This window comes from Bactrocera neohumeralis, chromosome 6 (assembly GCF_024586455.1).
Source record: "Bactrocera neohumeralis isolate Rockhampton chromosome 6, APGP_CSIRO_Bneo_wtdbg2-racon-allhic-juicebox.fasta_v2, whole genome shotgun sequence".
Classification (NCBI taxonomy): Eukaryota; Metazoa; Arthropoda; class Insecta; order Diptera; family Tephritidae; genus Bactrocera; species Bactrocera neohumeralis.
In genome coordinates, this window is record NC_065923.1 from 57,978,391 (window position 1) to 57,992,457 (window position 14,067).

At 32.0% G+C, this 14,067-nt stretch overlaps 1 protein-coding gene across 1 annotated transcript; it reads left to right on the forward strand.

Moving 5' to 3' along the window:
* The first annotated feature begins 1,124 nt into the window (after positions 1-1,124).
* LOC126762317 (catalase) lies at positions 1,125-13,324 on the forward strand. The gene is made up of 3 exons (XM_050479010.1): positions 1,125-1,343; positions 10,105-10,626; positions 11,946-13,324. Exons 1-3 carry the CDS (start codon positions 1,287-1,289, stop codon positions 12,885-12,887), a joined length of 1,521 nt encoding a protein of 506 aa, XP_050334967.1. The 5' UTR covers positions 1,125-1,286; the 3' UTR covers positions 12,888-13,324.
* Positions 13,325-14,067: the final 743 nt, after the last annotated feature.

Consider the following 14,067-nt stretch of genomic DNA (forward strand, 5'->3'; position numbering starts at 1 on the left):
AAAGACCTCCACTCCGTTGGAAGGACCAAGTGGAAAAGGACCTGGCTAAGCTTGGAATATCCAATTGACGCCACGTAGCGAAAAGAAGAAACGACTGGCGCGCTGTTGTTAACTCGGCTATAATCGCTAATTAAGAAGAAGAAATAAATTAATTTACTAATTCTTAATATTCACAAAAATGGTACATTTGTAAGCTAAACTAACAATAACATATTAAATGAATTAATTTAGAGCTATTAGTATTGAGTTATTTAATAGCGGGATTCTGTAACCAGTCTCTATTTGAGACATTTTGAGCTAAACCGTGCGATTCTGTACTGTGATACAATCTCAAGTCTCTGAATTTGAGATTTTAATAGCGGGATTCTGTAACCAGTCTCTAGTCTCTATTTGAGACATTTTGAGGCAAAGTCTCAATTTGAGACTTGTTACTATTCACTAAACAGTCTCTAGCGTTAGTCTCAAAATATTGAGACCTGGTAGTTAGCAGGTCACAAAACTAAAAGAACTCTTGTCTGCCATTTTGAATATACTGAATAGAGATCATCATAGATATTAATCGATTGTCGTTTCTTTATATTTTGTAAGCAACTCAAACACGAAAAGGTTAAAAATAAATCAATTTTACATAAATTTCGTAAATATTATGAAACAAAATCAACATATATTTTTATTTTCATTGATAATTATGTTTTTTGACTATGTTATAGAAAATTTAATATTTGTTATCGACATATTTATTTTCATTCAAGTGTAAAAACATCTCTGAATAATGAAATGTAATAGATTTTGTGACTGTCACTTACAGAATAGCAATATCATCTCAAGTCTCAAAAATTGTCTCTAACTTAAAATCTCAAATTTAGAGACTTGAGACTGTCTCAAGTTACAGAATCGCACGGTAAGTTAGAGGCAATTTTTGAGATTTGAGACGATTTTACTATTCTGTAAGTAACAGTCACAAAATCTATTACATTACGAGACTAGAGAGTGGTTACAGAATCCCGTTATTTATTGAAACCGTAAATCACTTCTCAAAAATTAAAATAAATTATATATATACGGCAACACAGCAAGATCTACTCCGTTTTGAGTCAATGTAACCCTAATAAGTTATTGTCATTGAATGTCAGAACGTATAAAAGAGCTTCCAGTTTTCACCTGCATATCATTTTTCCGTGTAAAGACGGTTTTAAAATATATTTTAATTCTGCAATTAAATTACGCACTTTTGCCGGTTTTGCCTTTGTGATTCTTTAAACTGTTTGAAGCTACTCTTGGAAAATATGTCTAATCGTGACGCAGCCACAAACCAACTAATCGACTATAAAAATAATTTGTCGGTAAGTGTTGTGCTAATATCGAGATAAGGGTTTTATGAAGTTAAAATCACCTAATTTTAAAGATCAATTAAAATTTAGTTGGGTTTTCAGTGTATTTGGTAGATTTTATGGAAGGATATGTACTTATACTTCTGTACACTTTTTTTTGTCATTTTAACCCTTTAACTATGAATATTACAACTAAATTAAATATGAGTAGAGCTTCCGTTATATTTTAGGTATAGATTTTAGATCATTTTTTGAATTTAACATAATTATAATATTTAAATACGTATACTTTTCTTAACTTAAAAAAAAAGTATGCATAACACTAGTTTTTATAACATCTGAGTTCCTATACACCATTGCTAATATTTATTCCCAAGCTTTAATTGAAGCTATTTAATATATTTATACGAAATTGGTCTTTTGTAAAGTCTTTTTTTTTTTAAATCCTCGCAAATTGCGATATGTATTATCACAATGTGCCTCTTAAAGCCCTAGGTGCGTCGTAAGACAGCCATTTTACCTACCAGCATATATATACGTAGGTATATACATATATATATTAGAAGTATATGTATAGGCATACATGCATTCTTTTTCGAAAGGCGTAATAACTATTGCAAAAGAATCAATTTTCGCACCTTAATAGTTTATTTTTTATTTTGGTAGAGCTTCGCAAAAATTCCTTTTAGATGTATAAGCTGATTTCTCTCGTGTTAATTGCTTGAATCTATTTTCCATTAACAGTCTAATTATGACTTGCAATTTATGCATACAAACACCACACTACTATTCCATACTTTGTCATTCATTATAATAAGTATATAATTTTGATTTCATAAGAACAATCAATGAAATAATAAAAATTGTAATCTTAACCTCCGTTTTTAACTTACAGCGGTTTTTATATACATATACTTATGTATATTTGCTGCTAACTTTTGGTTTTTGAATTATATACATTTAATGTTTGAAAATTTAAAGTGCGTGTTTCTCCTTTTATATTCACTAGCACTTCATTTATTCGTTTATACCCATTTATTAATATGAAATAACAGTTCAAAAATAACTTTTATTTAATGTATAATCAATTATTTTTGTTCCCACAATAACAAAAGTGTTACGTTCTAGCATATAAACAGTCTTCTATATATGCATTTTACAAGGCCACCAAAATAAATAAAGAAAATAAATAATGCATCAAAGGCAGGAAGTAAATAGCTCATTATTATTTTCTTCATGTAGAATTCCTGTCAGCATTGGCGGTCTTCGGCCGCGCTTCAAAATATACCTTGGTTGGACCAAACGGCCTTAAAAAAATAACCCTGTTCGAACCAACACCAAGATTTATCTAGAGAAAACAAATTCTGAAAGATTTTGCGTTACTAATCACAATATAATGAATTTGTATTGACCGTATAATCCTTTTTTTTATTTTTTTTTTCTTTCGTCTATAAGTTACTTTTACCATATACATAATAGCTCATGTGCCTTTTTGTTGTAGATGTGTTTGATACTTGTTAACGCCATATTTTCGCCGGAAAAATTCGATAAATTTCTAAAGTATAATTACTATAAATAGTAAATCCTTATAATATATGTACATATGTCTAGATATCATAAATTTAGTTTGGTAGGCATAAGGTTTTAAAAATTTTTTTATCAGGACCGCTGAATTGCGCTATTAGTTCAGTAGATACAGTAATGAACCTTGGGTTTTGTTGTTTTGTTTGTTGATATACCATATGTATGCTGAATTTTAGGGCGTTGTGAAAAACTTTTTTTATTCCTACTTTTGTGGTATTGTGTATCTGAACATTTTAAGAAAAAAATTTAAATTTTAAGTGTGCTTAAATCGGCTGTTAATAGCGGCTACTTCTATTTACAACAGGATAACGACCCAAAACACCCATCTTATCTTGTAGGTGCAGGGTTGTTATGGAATTAAAAATAACTCCATAGGTACCGCATTCACCATACATTAATCCGATTCAAAACATCTGGAACTTTTTGGAAAATCGAATTCGAAAACATCGAATTTTATCAAAATAAGGCCAAAAAGCTGTATAATGTACTTAGTGGGACAAAATATCCGGAAATAATACTAGAAATTGAGTTGGGAGCATACATCGATGTCTAGGGACAATAATAGCAACAAAATGTAGGCCAAGAACCGCTAAAACTATTGTAATTACTTTTGATTTATATAAATAATCATTAATGTACGTAAACTTTTTGATATAAATTATGTCCATTTTAAGCTTTAGCATTATTTTTTTTATTTGCGTAAAAAAAAATATTTTGATATGCTAAATTTAATGTTAAATATATATCTTTTGAAATGGATAGAAAAAACCACAAAATTTATTCATTTTATAACATACAAACGTTTCGTAATTTAATAGAACTAGGTGTATGTAAGCCTTATTGGTCCATTGTATAAATTTTAAAGCTTATGACCAACCCTTTAATAAATTTTATGTCCATGTAATGCAAATTATTACTTTATTAAATTTATTATTTTGAATTACTTTGCTTATTTGTTCAATACTAGTTGGATATTACTTGTTATTTGAAGTTATATCAGTTATTGGGTAGTCGAAAAAGCCTTTTCGTATTACTAATAAAATTTTAATTAATTTATTTTATTTATAATAATAAATAAATAAACAAATATGTACCATTCTGGTCGACCACATTTTGCGATTTTCCGCTAGAGACATTAGTTCATCAGTGTAAAACTTTCATTAGTGTAAATCGAAATTTCGAAAGTTCCAGAACGAAAGCGAGTGAACCATTGTTGTGCTACACGTATTGATACAGCATCGTCTCCGTAAACTTCAGAAATTTCATTGGTGGCTTGCGTGGCATTCTTCCATTTTTATACAAAAATTTCAAAATATAGTTAGTTAAATGAAGCTTAAATCTCAGATGCTCTAAAGATCCCTTATTAGATAAACGTTATTTTTTTCCATTAAATATTTGTGCGGACCATCAGGATCATGTAAGTTGATTTTTTCTTCCTCTGGGCCCGGGTTTGACTAGGAGTATGCGGGGCAACCTTGCTGCAAGGAGTTGTTCAGTGACAACACACTTAATCTAAATCTCACCTATCCTAACGGGTATTAGATCACGGAAAAAACAGGCCTTGGCCGGATAAAATTCAGGTCAATTCTGGTAACGTATAACCGGCTGTAGTGGAAATTCCTGTACGTAAAAAATAAACTAAGACGTCAACGTTTTTCGACACTTGAAGAGGCCGATGATACGATCAGAATTAGGGTTTTGAGATACCTCGATCACATTGACAAAAGTGCTTCGACTATTAGTCCAAACGCATACAAAAGTGTATAGATCTTAATGGAGAATCCCGAAATTTAAAACGCAATCCTTGTTTAATAATCAGCCCTTACCAAAGGTTTACGGATGAAGTCTGCATTCGCAGAAATCCTTTTAGAAAACGCAAAATTTTGTTAAGGGAAATAGATATACCGACCCGATCAATGCTAAAACTAAGTCGGTCAACTGATCAATTTCTCACAGGCGCATGATAGTATCTTTTTTAAAGATCAAAAAATGTTCACTGTTAAAAAAAAATTTAATAAGGGAAATGACAAAATCTACGCAAAAACTTCCCAAGAGCAAAAAAAAATGATATTCCATGGTCTCCATCCAGGTTCTATAATGGCGTTACACCTTTTCACTTCTGTAAAATAGGAGTTAAAACTGATGTTTTAGAAGGAGTGGTAAAGCAGTAAGGCGAAACTATTTTCGGTAAAGAACATTGGATCTTCCACCAAGATTCTGCTCCAGTATTCGAGCAGCGTCGTCAATATCAAGAGAAACTGTGCGTGCTGCTATTAATCAATGTCCGAATCGTTTGAGGTCTTTTGTGAAAGTAAAATGTGACTATTTCGAATAAAATTTTGTATTTGTACATACATATGTATGTAGTAAACGTCAGTCATGCAGAAAATGTAGTTTTATTTTGTTGTACTCAAGTTTTAAGCTATGTGTCCAGAAGTTTTGCATTTATTGTTTAAGGGGTCTTTTAAATTATGTACACGTATTAATAAAAAAATATCCAGATAAAACTTTAATTGGTTTTCCTGGTCTTTATATGCAAAAATTCCATGTTAAAATTACGCATAAATGTGATTTAATTTGGTACAAGATATTACACTTAGTTCAAAGTGAAATAAGCAAAAATGTCAGATTTCCTCATATATCCTTGTGTTCTTATGCAAGTGCACACAATAATATAAACAGAAACCTGTTGAATATATACATATGTACATTCATCTATATACCCGTATGTCTTTGTGTAAAATACATGGTCATATGGTGAAACCTTTTTAAATTAAAGCAAATAATCAAATGTATTATACTATATATACGATGATGTAAAACCTTATGTGGTATATTTTAATAGTCATAGTTCCATTGAATGCGCAAATCAAAGCCACAAAAGGCACCTTCGAGTACTCTATATTTCAATGAAGCATGGCACAGTTTATACATATAAAAGTCAATGCACTTCATTCCACGATTGTAAAAACTGGTATGAAGTTATTTTCGTATAATCACATTGACTGCCAGTGGTGTATATGTGTAAGTAGAAATGCTAGTGTGCACTGCTATTGTTGCTGCTACAACTATACTATAACTCCTTTCAATTAGCTTAATGATTCACGAATTTGTTCGCGTCCGAGAACTGTACCCTGTATTCAGTATGTGTGTTAAAATAGTTTTCTTCCGATATGGCTTGTAATAGATGTTATAGGACTTGCTTTGAGAAACACATGGACATAATTACATAACATACCACACACTGTTAAAATTTGCAGTTTTGGCATTGTCAATGCACGCAATGAAATTTCGAATGGAATCACGTCTTTATAAAATTACATACACATGTATATATGTATATAAGAACATGCCTATGCGTACTTAGTCGCAACGAAATTGGTTTTACTACAGCTAATTATTTGCATTTTGACGCATTTGATTGAATTTGGCGAGAATGGTAAATTACCTAACTACGATGCTACGTATACATAAGTATTTAAAAGTTTAAATTTCAGAATACAACCTGTTTATCAACGGTGTAACCTTCGGCTGTTGTTCAATTACATTTACAACTTTAAACAATTTGCATCATTTTCTGTACATACGTACATACATACATATGTATATGTAAAGTAGTACATATTACAGTTAATTATAAATTTTGAGCGAAGTAAAAATAATAAAACAATGAGGTACACTGGACTGAGTTGCACCGAAGTTGATAAACCCAGCATTACACATTTTAATGGGTGAAATAAAATGAAATAATACAAAATTTTATAAGTTAAAATTCTATATCGCACCAGCACTGCTGACGTTTATTTTAAATTACTACAGTATACTATATAATGCATATATGTATATATGTATGTATACTGTGTCGGAAATGGAGGCAATAATTGCGTATTAGATACAATCTAAAATATGGAAAAACATATACATACAACATGTACATATGTATGTACATGGTACATTCGTATAAACAATTTTCAGTATTTCTTTGATTTATTTCCAAATACTAGCATTTATTGTTATAAAGTGAAATTATATCTTACTAATATATGTACGTATTTAGTGGCTTAAACAATAAGCTAGAAAATGAGAATATTTGTTATAAGATTTTAATAAAATCGAAGTACAAATGTTTCGTTACATTTTTGCAATGAAAATACAATTTTACCTTAATAATTTACAAAAAATTGCACAAACTTTAATATTTATAAAATTAATTATTTCTGCAAGAGACCAAGTTAAAAAATATATAGTATAATTCTTTATAGATAACATTTTCCAGTACTTTTAAATGAACTTTGTATTAACGGCAACGCTTCTAGCCTTGAACTTATGAAAGATGAATGCAGAGCACAAAGTCAAAGCGAGATATTGAATTTTAGTATTGGATTTAAAATGCATGCAAACAAACGTATGTACGTTTGTACCTAAATGTGTATTTATACATATATGTAGGTATAGAATTATCACTCGGAGGACATATTCATAAATAAGTAAATAGAAGGTTGGGTGTGTAATGAACACCACTCTTATCTTAATGTTTTCAATGTATTATCTGAACATGTTATCTGCCAAAATAAGCAAAAAGCATTGATATGGAGGTGGAAAAAATAAATTTTTATTTTAGATTTTAATCACAAATTTAAGTATTGTATAATGTATGTGTGTTTAATTTCGTGCATATGTATGTACAGTTGTGGTTAAAATAACAGTAGTAAAAAAATAAAGAAAATGTCGGTTTGTTATTTGCTAAATTTTTATTTTGCAACTTTTGATATTTAGTATTATTTGATCATGTTTAATTTCGAATTAATTAAATTAATAAGAATATAAAGACTGTCAAAATAATAGTAAATATAATTCAGATGAGTAAAAATGTTTCTGGTACTAATTTAAAAATTAAAGATTTTCATAGCAAAATTAACTTAAGTATATGACAAACTAAATAATTCTTAGTAACGTGTACTTTGTTGGCTTTTACAATGTATTGAAACAATAAGTTTTTCCAATCGTTCGATTGTTATTGAGTTTCATGCACGCCCAAGAGTTTCTCAAAGTTGATTATTATTAGTCGGATTAGCATCGGCAACCACAAATTCTATAGGGTAGAGATTTGGAGATTGTGCAGGCCACTCTAATCCTACTTTTCTAAAACCACTGCTGGGCCAACTTGCTTGTGTGCTTTGTGTCATTGTTGAAAGACCCAAAATAGCGGCATTTTTTCACGGGAATATGGTAGCATTACTTCCTGTAAAATTCGAACATACACAGTACGATTCATGGTTTCTTTAATCCAATATATCGGTCCAACTATATAAATTTAAAAACATGCCCAAACTTCCCATATTTAATTATTTTGGTGGTGTATTTTTGATTGCACTCCGAGTTGGTTAGTCATCTTATTGATATTGACGAGATCGCATTGCACCGTATAGCACGATTATGGATTTATCTGTCCATCAAATGTTTCATCATTTCGCTAGGGGCCTATCAAAGTGCATTTGCTAACTTCAGCCTTTGAGCCGCATGTTTTTTTGATAACAATGGCACATTTCTTGGGCTTTGATTTTCTAAATTACAATCTACGAATTGTTTCTACACTTCTGTCCAGAACCAGTTCTTTTTTTAATTTACGTTGCAGGTGCAAAAGAATTCTGCTTTGATAATATTAGTAATATTAGATATTAGTAAGATTAGATAATATTAATTAGCCTCTTTGTCAGTTATTTCCCGAAGACGTCCACGTGTTCCAGGATTCAGTTTGTATTTTAGGGCTATTCGAATCATCATATGTAGGTGAACAACCAAATAATTTTTTAACTTCTTTATAAAATTAATAAAAAACTCAATACTTTTCTGAAAATTGGTTATCAAACTACATATTTTATTTTTGTGTTTTGATAGCTTAATCTATGCACTACTATTATTTTGACTGTCTTAATAGCTCACACTTATGGAAATAAAGGAAATTTTAATAGCAAGTGCTAATCTACATAGTTAAAGTTGTACTTTTTATACATAATAGTGCTTTGAGCACAACATCAAGCAGATAAAGCAACATAAAAAATTATAAACGTAAAGCTATATGCCGTTTCCACGAAAGTCGGGTAACCGGACGGACGAATTTTTATCCGGCCAAGAACTGCCAACTCGGCATAATGCTGGAGCTATAACAACCACTAAGCTACATGCATGTCCGTATCCCGAATAATTTGGGCATACATACTTTCTTATGTATGTACATTTGAAAACAATTAGTATAAATTTACATATGTATGTATATATGTACATGTATTCGTATTGTATTTATATATAAAAATTACTTGTCACGTTGTTTGTCTGCGATGGACCCCTAAACTACTGAACCAATTTACTAAAACTTAGATAGGATAGTCAAAACAATTCATAAATTAGAAATACAGTGAAAGCTGCATTAAATGGACGCTCTATTAAGAGGACATCTCCATTAATATATTGACCGTTCCCACAATTTGTTGATATTTATTACGTACAATCTATTAAGCGGACAACTCTAATAACTGGACAGAAAGGCTGGTTCGTCAGTGTTTGTTTATGGGATATTTCCCTGTATATATTTCTAAACGTACGCATGTATTCACAATCCTCAAAAAAATATAATATAGTTGAACTTCAATAACTCAAACTTCTATAACTTGAACTCTTGAATTAACAATAGAAGTCAAATTGCATACGAATTTTCAGCCATAACTCGAAGTTTTTTGTGGATTATTGTGATTCGAGTTAGGAAAGTTCAAATGTTTAGCAGCCATTTGTCACTTAAGTTCTTAGCCAAGATTCCTTCTTTCGGTAAAGAACGTTTTTTTTAATAGAACTGACAGATGCTGTTAACCTAAGTGAGAAAACAGCCTTAAGTTCCTTTTTTTTCATTGACATTTATTTGTATGAACATATTCAAAGTTAAACCTCAAGTAAAATCACCTGGATTCTTGTACCGTTAAAAACGGTTTCGCCTTTATTCGTTGACATTTTCACTGTATTGAATAGTTTATTATATGAATAATAGTATAAAATATATACCACAGCAACGCGTGGCCGATCCTTTATTATAATATATATTTGAATATTAAAATTTCATTCCTTAGTTATACTCATTCTTCTTAGTTTTATTGCATTTAATTAATTATTTTTGTTTTTGATACTTTTTTCTGTTTAGAAACCTCCTGGCACAATTACGACAGGAGCTGGGAATCCTGTTGGTATTAAGGATGCCACGCTGACTGTGGGGCCAAGGGGTCCAGTATTGTTGCAGGATGTCAAGTTTTTAGATGAAATGGCTGCTTTCGACCGTGAACGTATACCAGAGCGTGTTGTTCATGCCAAAGGTGCCGGTGCATTTGGATATTTTGAAGTAACACATGATATTACAAAATATTGCGCGGCTAAGGTATTTGAGAAGGTACATAAACGTACGCCGATTGCTGTGCGTTTTTCCACTGTGGGTGGAGAAAGTGGATCAGCTGATACCGCTCGTGATCCACGCGGTTTTGCTGTAAAATTTTATACTGAAGACGGTATTTGGGATTTGGTGGGCAATAACACACCCATTTTCTTTATTCGCGATCCGATTTTGTTCCCCAGCTTTATCCACACCCAGAAGCGTAATCCGCAAACTCATTTGAAAGATCCTGATATGTTCTGGGACTTTTTAACTCTTCGGCCGGAAAGTACTCACCAGGTATAAAGGAAACATATGAAAATATAAGTAAAGAAGGGCTAAATTCGGGTGTAACCGATATTTTATACTTTCGCAATTTGCCTAGGTTAAAGTGGGAGAAATAATTCGATCTACTATATTTGATTAACCGTTATTTTCGGTAAACAGTCAGTTATAGGCTCTCAGGCCCACGTTTTCAGTGTCTGCGAACTTGATAACTTATGGTCTTATTTCGACCATTTTGAGACGATAGATGTCATAACTTTATGGAATTATTTGTATAAAGTTTTCTTCCGATAACTCCATTGTGGTTTGGGTAGTATACTGTAAAATGAACGATATGTACGGAATTTGAAATTTCGCTATATAGAGTGTAGGCGTGATTGTATTTCGATTTCGCCTAATTTTTTACTAAGATAACGTCGACATTATTGTGCAAATTAGTCAAAAACTTCCTGAGGTATAGTTTTTCACCTCAAGGTGGGCGGTGTCATGTCCATTGTTCAAATCTTATAACGGCACCTATGGAGCCCTTTAATATATCATCTTGCCGACATTATATATTAAATAGTGCCCATGCTCACTTTGATTAATTTCCAGCCTACAGGTGCTTCTTACTACTGCGATACCTTGTACCAAATGACAATTTTGAGCTTAGTTATTGCCGTTATATGTTTTCGCTTAGCGGAATTTGTGGGTGTGGCAATAGTCCAATAATTCTAATGTATAATTAAAAGTAGTAAAGTAATTTAGTAAATTTTCTTCAAGATATCAGACAGACAGTCATTCCGAAGCCAACTGGTCTTGTCATTCGGATCATTTATTTATATATGTATGTATAAATCCATATCTATCTTGATTAGTTTAAGTGTTACAAACAAACGTTAGAAGTAACATGTTGCGAAAGTATATTCGTCGTTTCGCACAGAAGTTAACTGATCAATTAACCGGAGTTTGTTCGATTAAAGCGTTAATTTAGATTGATTTACTTTTCAAAATAAAATGATTAATTTACTGCATTCATTTTTAATCGCATTTTAGTAGAGTTGAAACTGAAATGCAACTCTGCGGGTAGTTCTCCAGGTTGTAAAATTGGTTTTGTGGATTGATAAAATAGCAATCAGTTTATGAATTTTAATCAATAGAAAAAACACAAAATGAAAAACAAAATCATATATAACAGGTGATCGTTAAACGAGCTTACCGTTAATCCAGTTGACGGCTTTGTGAAAGGCAAAAATTGGTTTCTTGATTATAATCTGAATGTACTAAATTAATTCGGCTGTGTGTAAAGGCTATACAAATGTTATACTTAATTACATAATCGGATGTCTTTGCAGGTGTCCTTTTTGTTTGGCGATCGAGGTATTCCCGATGGTTATCGCCATATGAATGGTTATGGTTCTCATACCTTCAAGTTGGTAAATTGCAAAGGTGAGCCTATCTATGCCAAGTTTCACTACAAAACTGATCAAGGAATCAAGAATCTCGACCCTAAGATTGCTCAAGAGTTGGCAGCAACTGATCCAGATTATAGTATTCGTGATCTATACAATGCTATTAAGAATGGCAATTATCCCAGTTGGACATGGTATCTGCAAGTGATGACATTTGACCAAGCTAAGAAATTTAAATATAATCCTTTTGATGTGACAAAAGTGTGGAGCCATAAGGATTTCCCACTTATCCAATTTGGCAAGATGGTACTTGATAGAAATCCGACCAATTACTTTGCTGAAGTTGAACAAATTGCCTTTAGTCCAGCGCATTTGGTCCCAGGCATCGAACCATCACCAGATAAGATGTTGCAAGGTCGACTTTTCTCGTACTCCGATACACATAGACATCGTTTGGGCCCTAATTATTTGCAGATCCCGGTGAATTGTCCTTATCGTGTTAGTGTAACTAACTATCAACGCGATGGCGCAATGCGTGTTAACGATAATCAAGGTGGTGCTCCTAATTATTTCCCGAACTCGTTTTCTGGACCAGACGAAAGTGCTCGTGCAAAGAGCCTTATGCCGTGTTGCCCTGTGCAGGGCGAGGTTTATCGCTTCACCAGCGGCTTCACCGAGGATAACTACAGCCAGGTGACAGATTTTTGGGTTTATGTTTTAGATGAGAAAGCACGTCAGCGTTTGGTAGCTAATATTGTAGACAATTTGAGTAATGCCAGTCAATTTATTCAGGAGCGCGCTGTTAAGAACTTTACTTTAGTTCATGCTGACTTTGGTAGAATGCTTACTGAAGGTTTAAACCTGGCCAAATCTGCCAAAATTTAAAGAACTAAAATTTTCATTGTATCTGCATTGTTTTCACTTTTTACATTGTTATACATGTAATAACCACTTGTTTTGAGGTTACGGGTCGTTTTGAGAAACTTGTTCTTGAAATATTATTACTACATCAAGGGCTGTTATCCAGTCTGCCAAATGGCAAAACCATTATATTCTTTATTTTTACTGGATAAAAAACGTTATTTGAAATTCAAATTGTATTATTGTTAAATGGTTAACACGTTAAAAATTAAATACTTATAATCTTTTAGGAGAAGATTAGGAAATTTTCGGAGGCCTTATTATGTTGTTTATGTAATAACATCGCAATTCCTTTATGTTTATATAATCATATTATTATATAATATTCTGTGTTTAAACAATATACATATATGATTTTTTACTTATTCAATAAAATTTGATACTTTCATAAAATAAAAATATATTACAGTTTTTATTTGCAATAATAACGAGAGTAGTACTAACTTACATTCACTAAATTTCGATGAAACTTTTTTTGCTCTTAAATATTACATAGTATACTTTGAAGGAGGGTTGCGAATTTTATAATTAAAAAATGTTCCATTAAAAATTAAATTTTCATTTTTTAATCTAGATTTTTATTTTTTAAATACGACACTACAGAGTATTATAGTTTTGTTCACCTAACGCTTATACGTATCACCTAAAACTAATCGAGATAGTTATAACATATATATAAATGATCAGGATGACGAGAAAAGTTGAAATCCGGGTGATTGTCTGTCTGTCCGTCCGTCCGTTCAAGCAAGCTGTGACTTGAGTAATAACTATAGGCACATGTGCGTTAATTATTTGGAAAAATCTCTTAGCACACCTTTCCGGCACTGTAAACTTATGTCCACTCGGCAAAATTCTGCAACAACAACACATCCCCACGACAGTTGGGTCTACGTAACCGGAGCGGACTTTGATTTTTTGTACAGCCAGGACTGCCAACTCGGCAGAATTCTGCCGCTACAACAACAGCAAAAACTCTAAAAATTAATGACATCGGAAGATAACCCCGTCCACTGCCCGTGTAACGGCACTGTTAAAAACTACTGAAAGCGCGATAAATCAATAACTAAATACGACAGAGGCATACAATTTTACATCCGAGATGGTGGCACCGCCCACTTTTAGGTGAAATCACATATATCGGGAC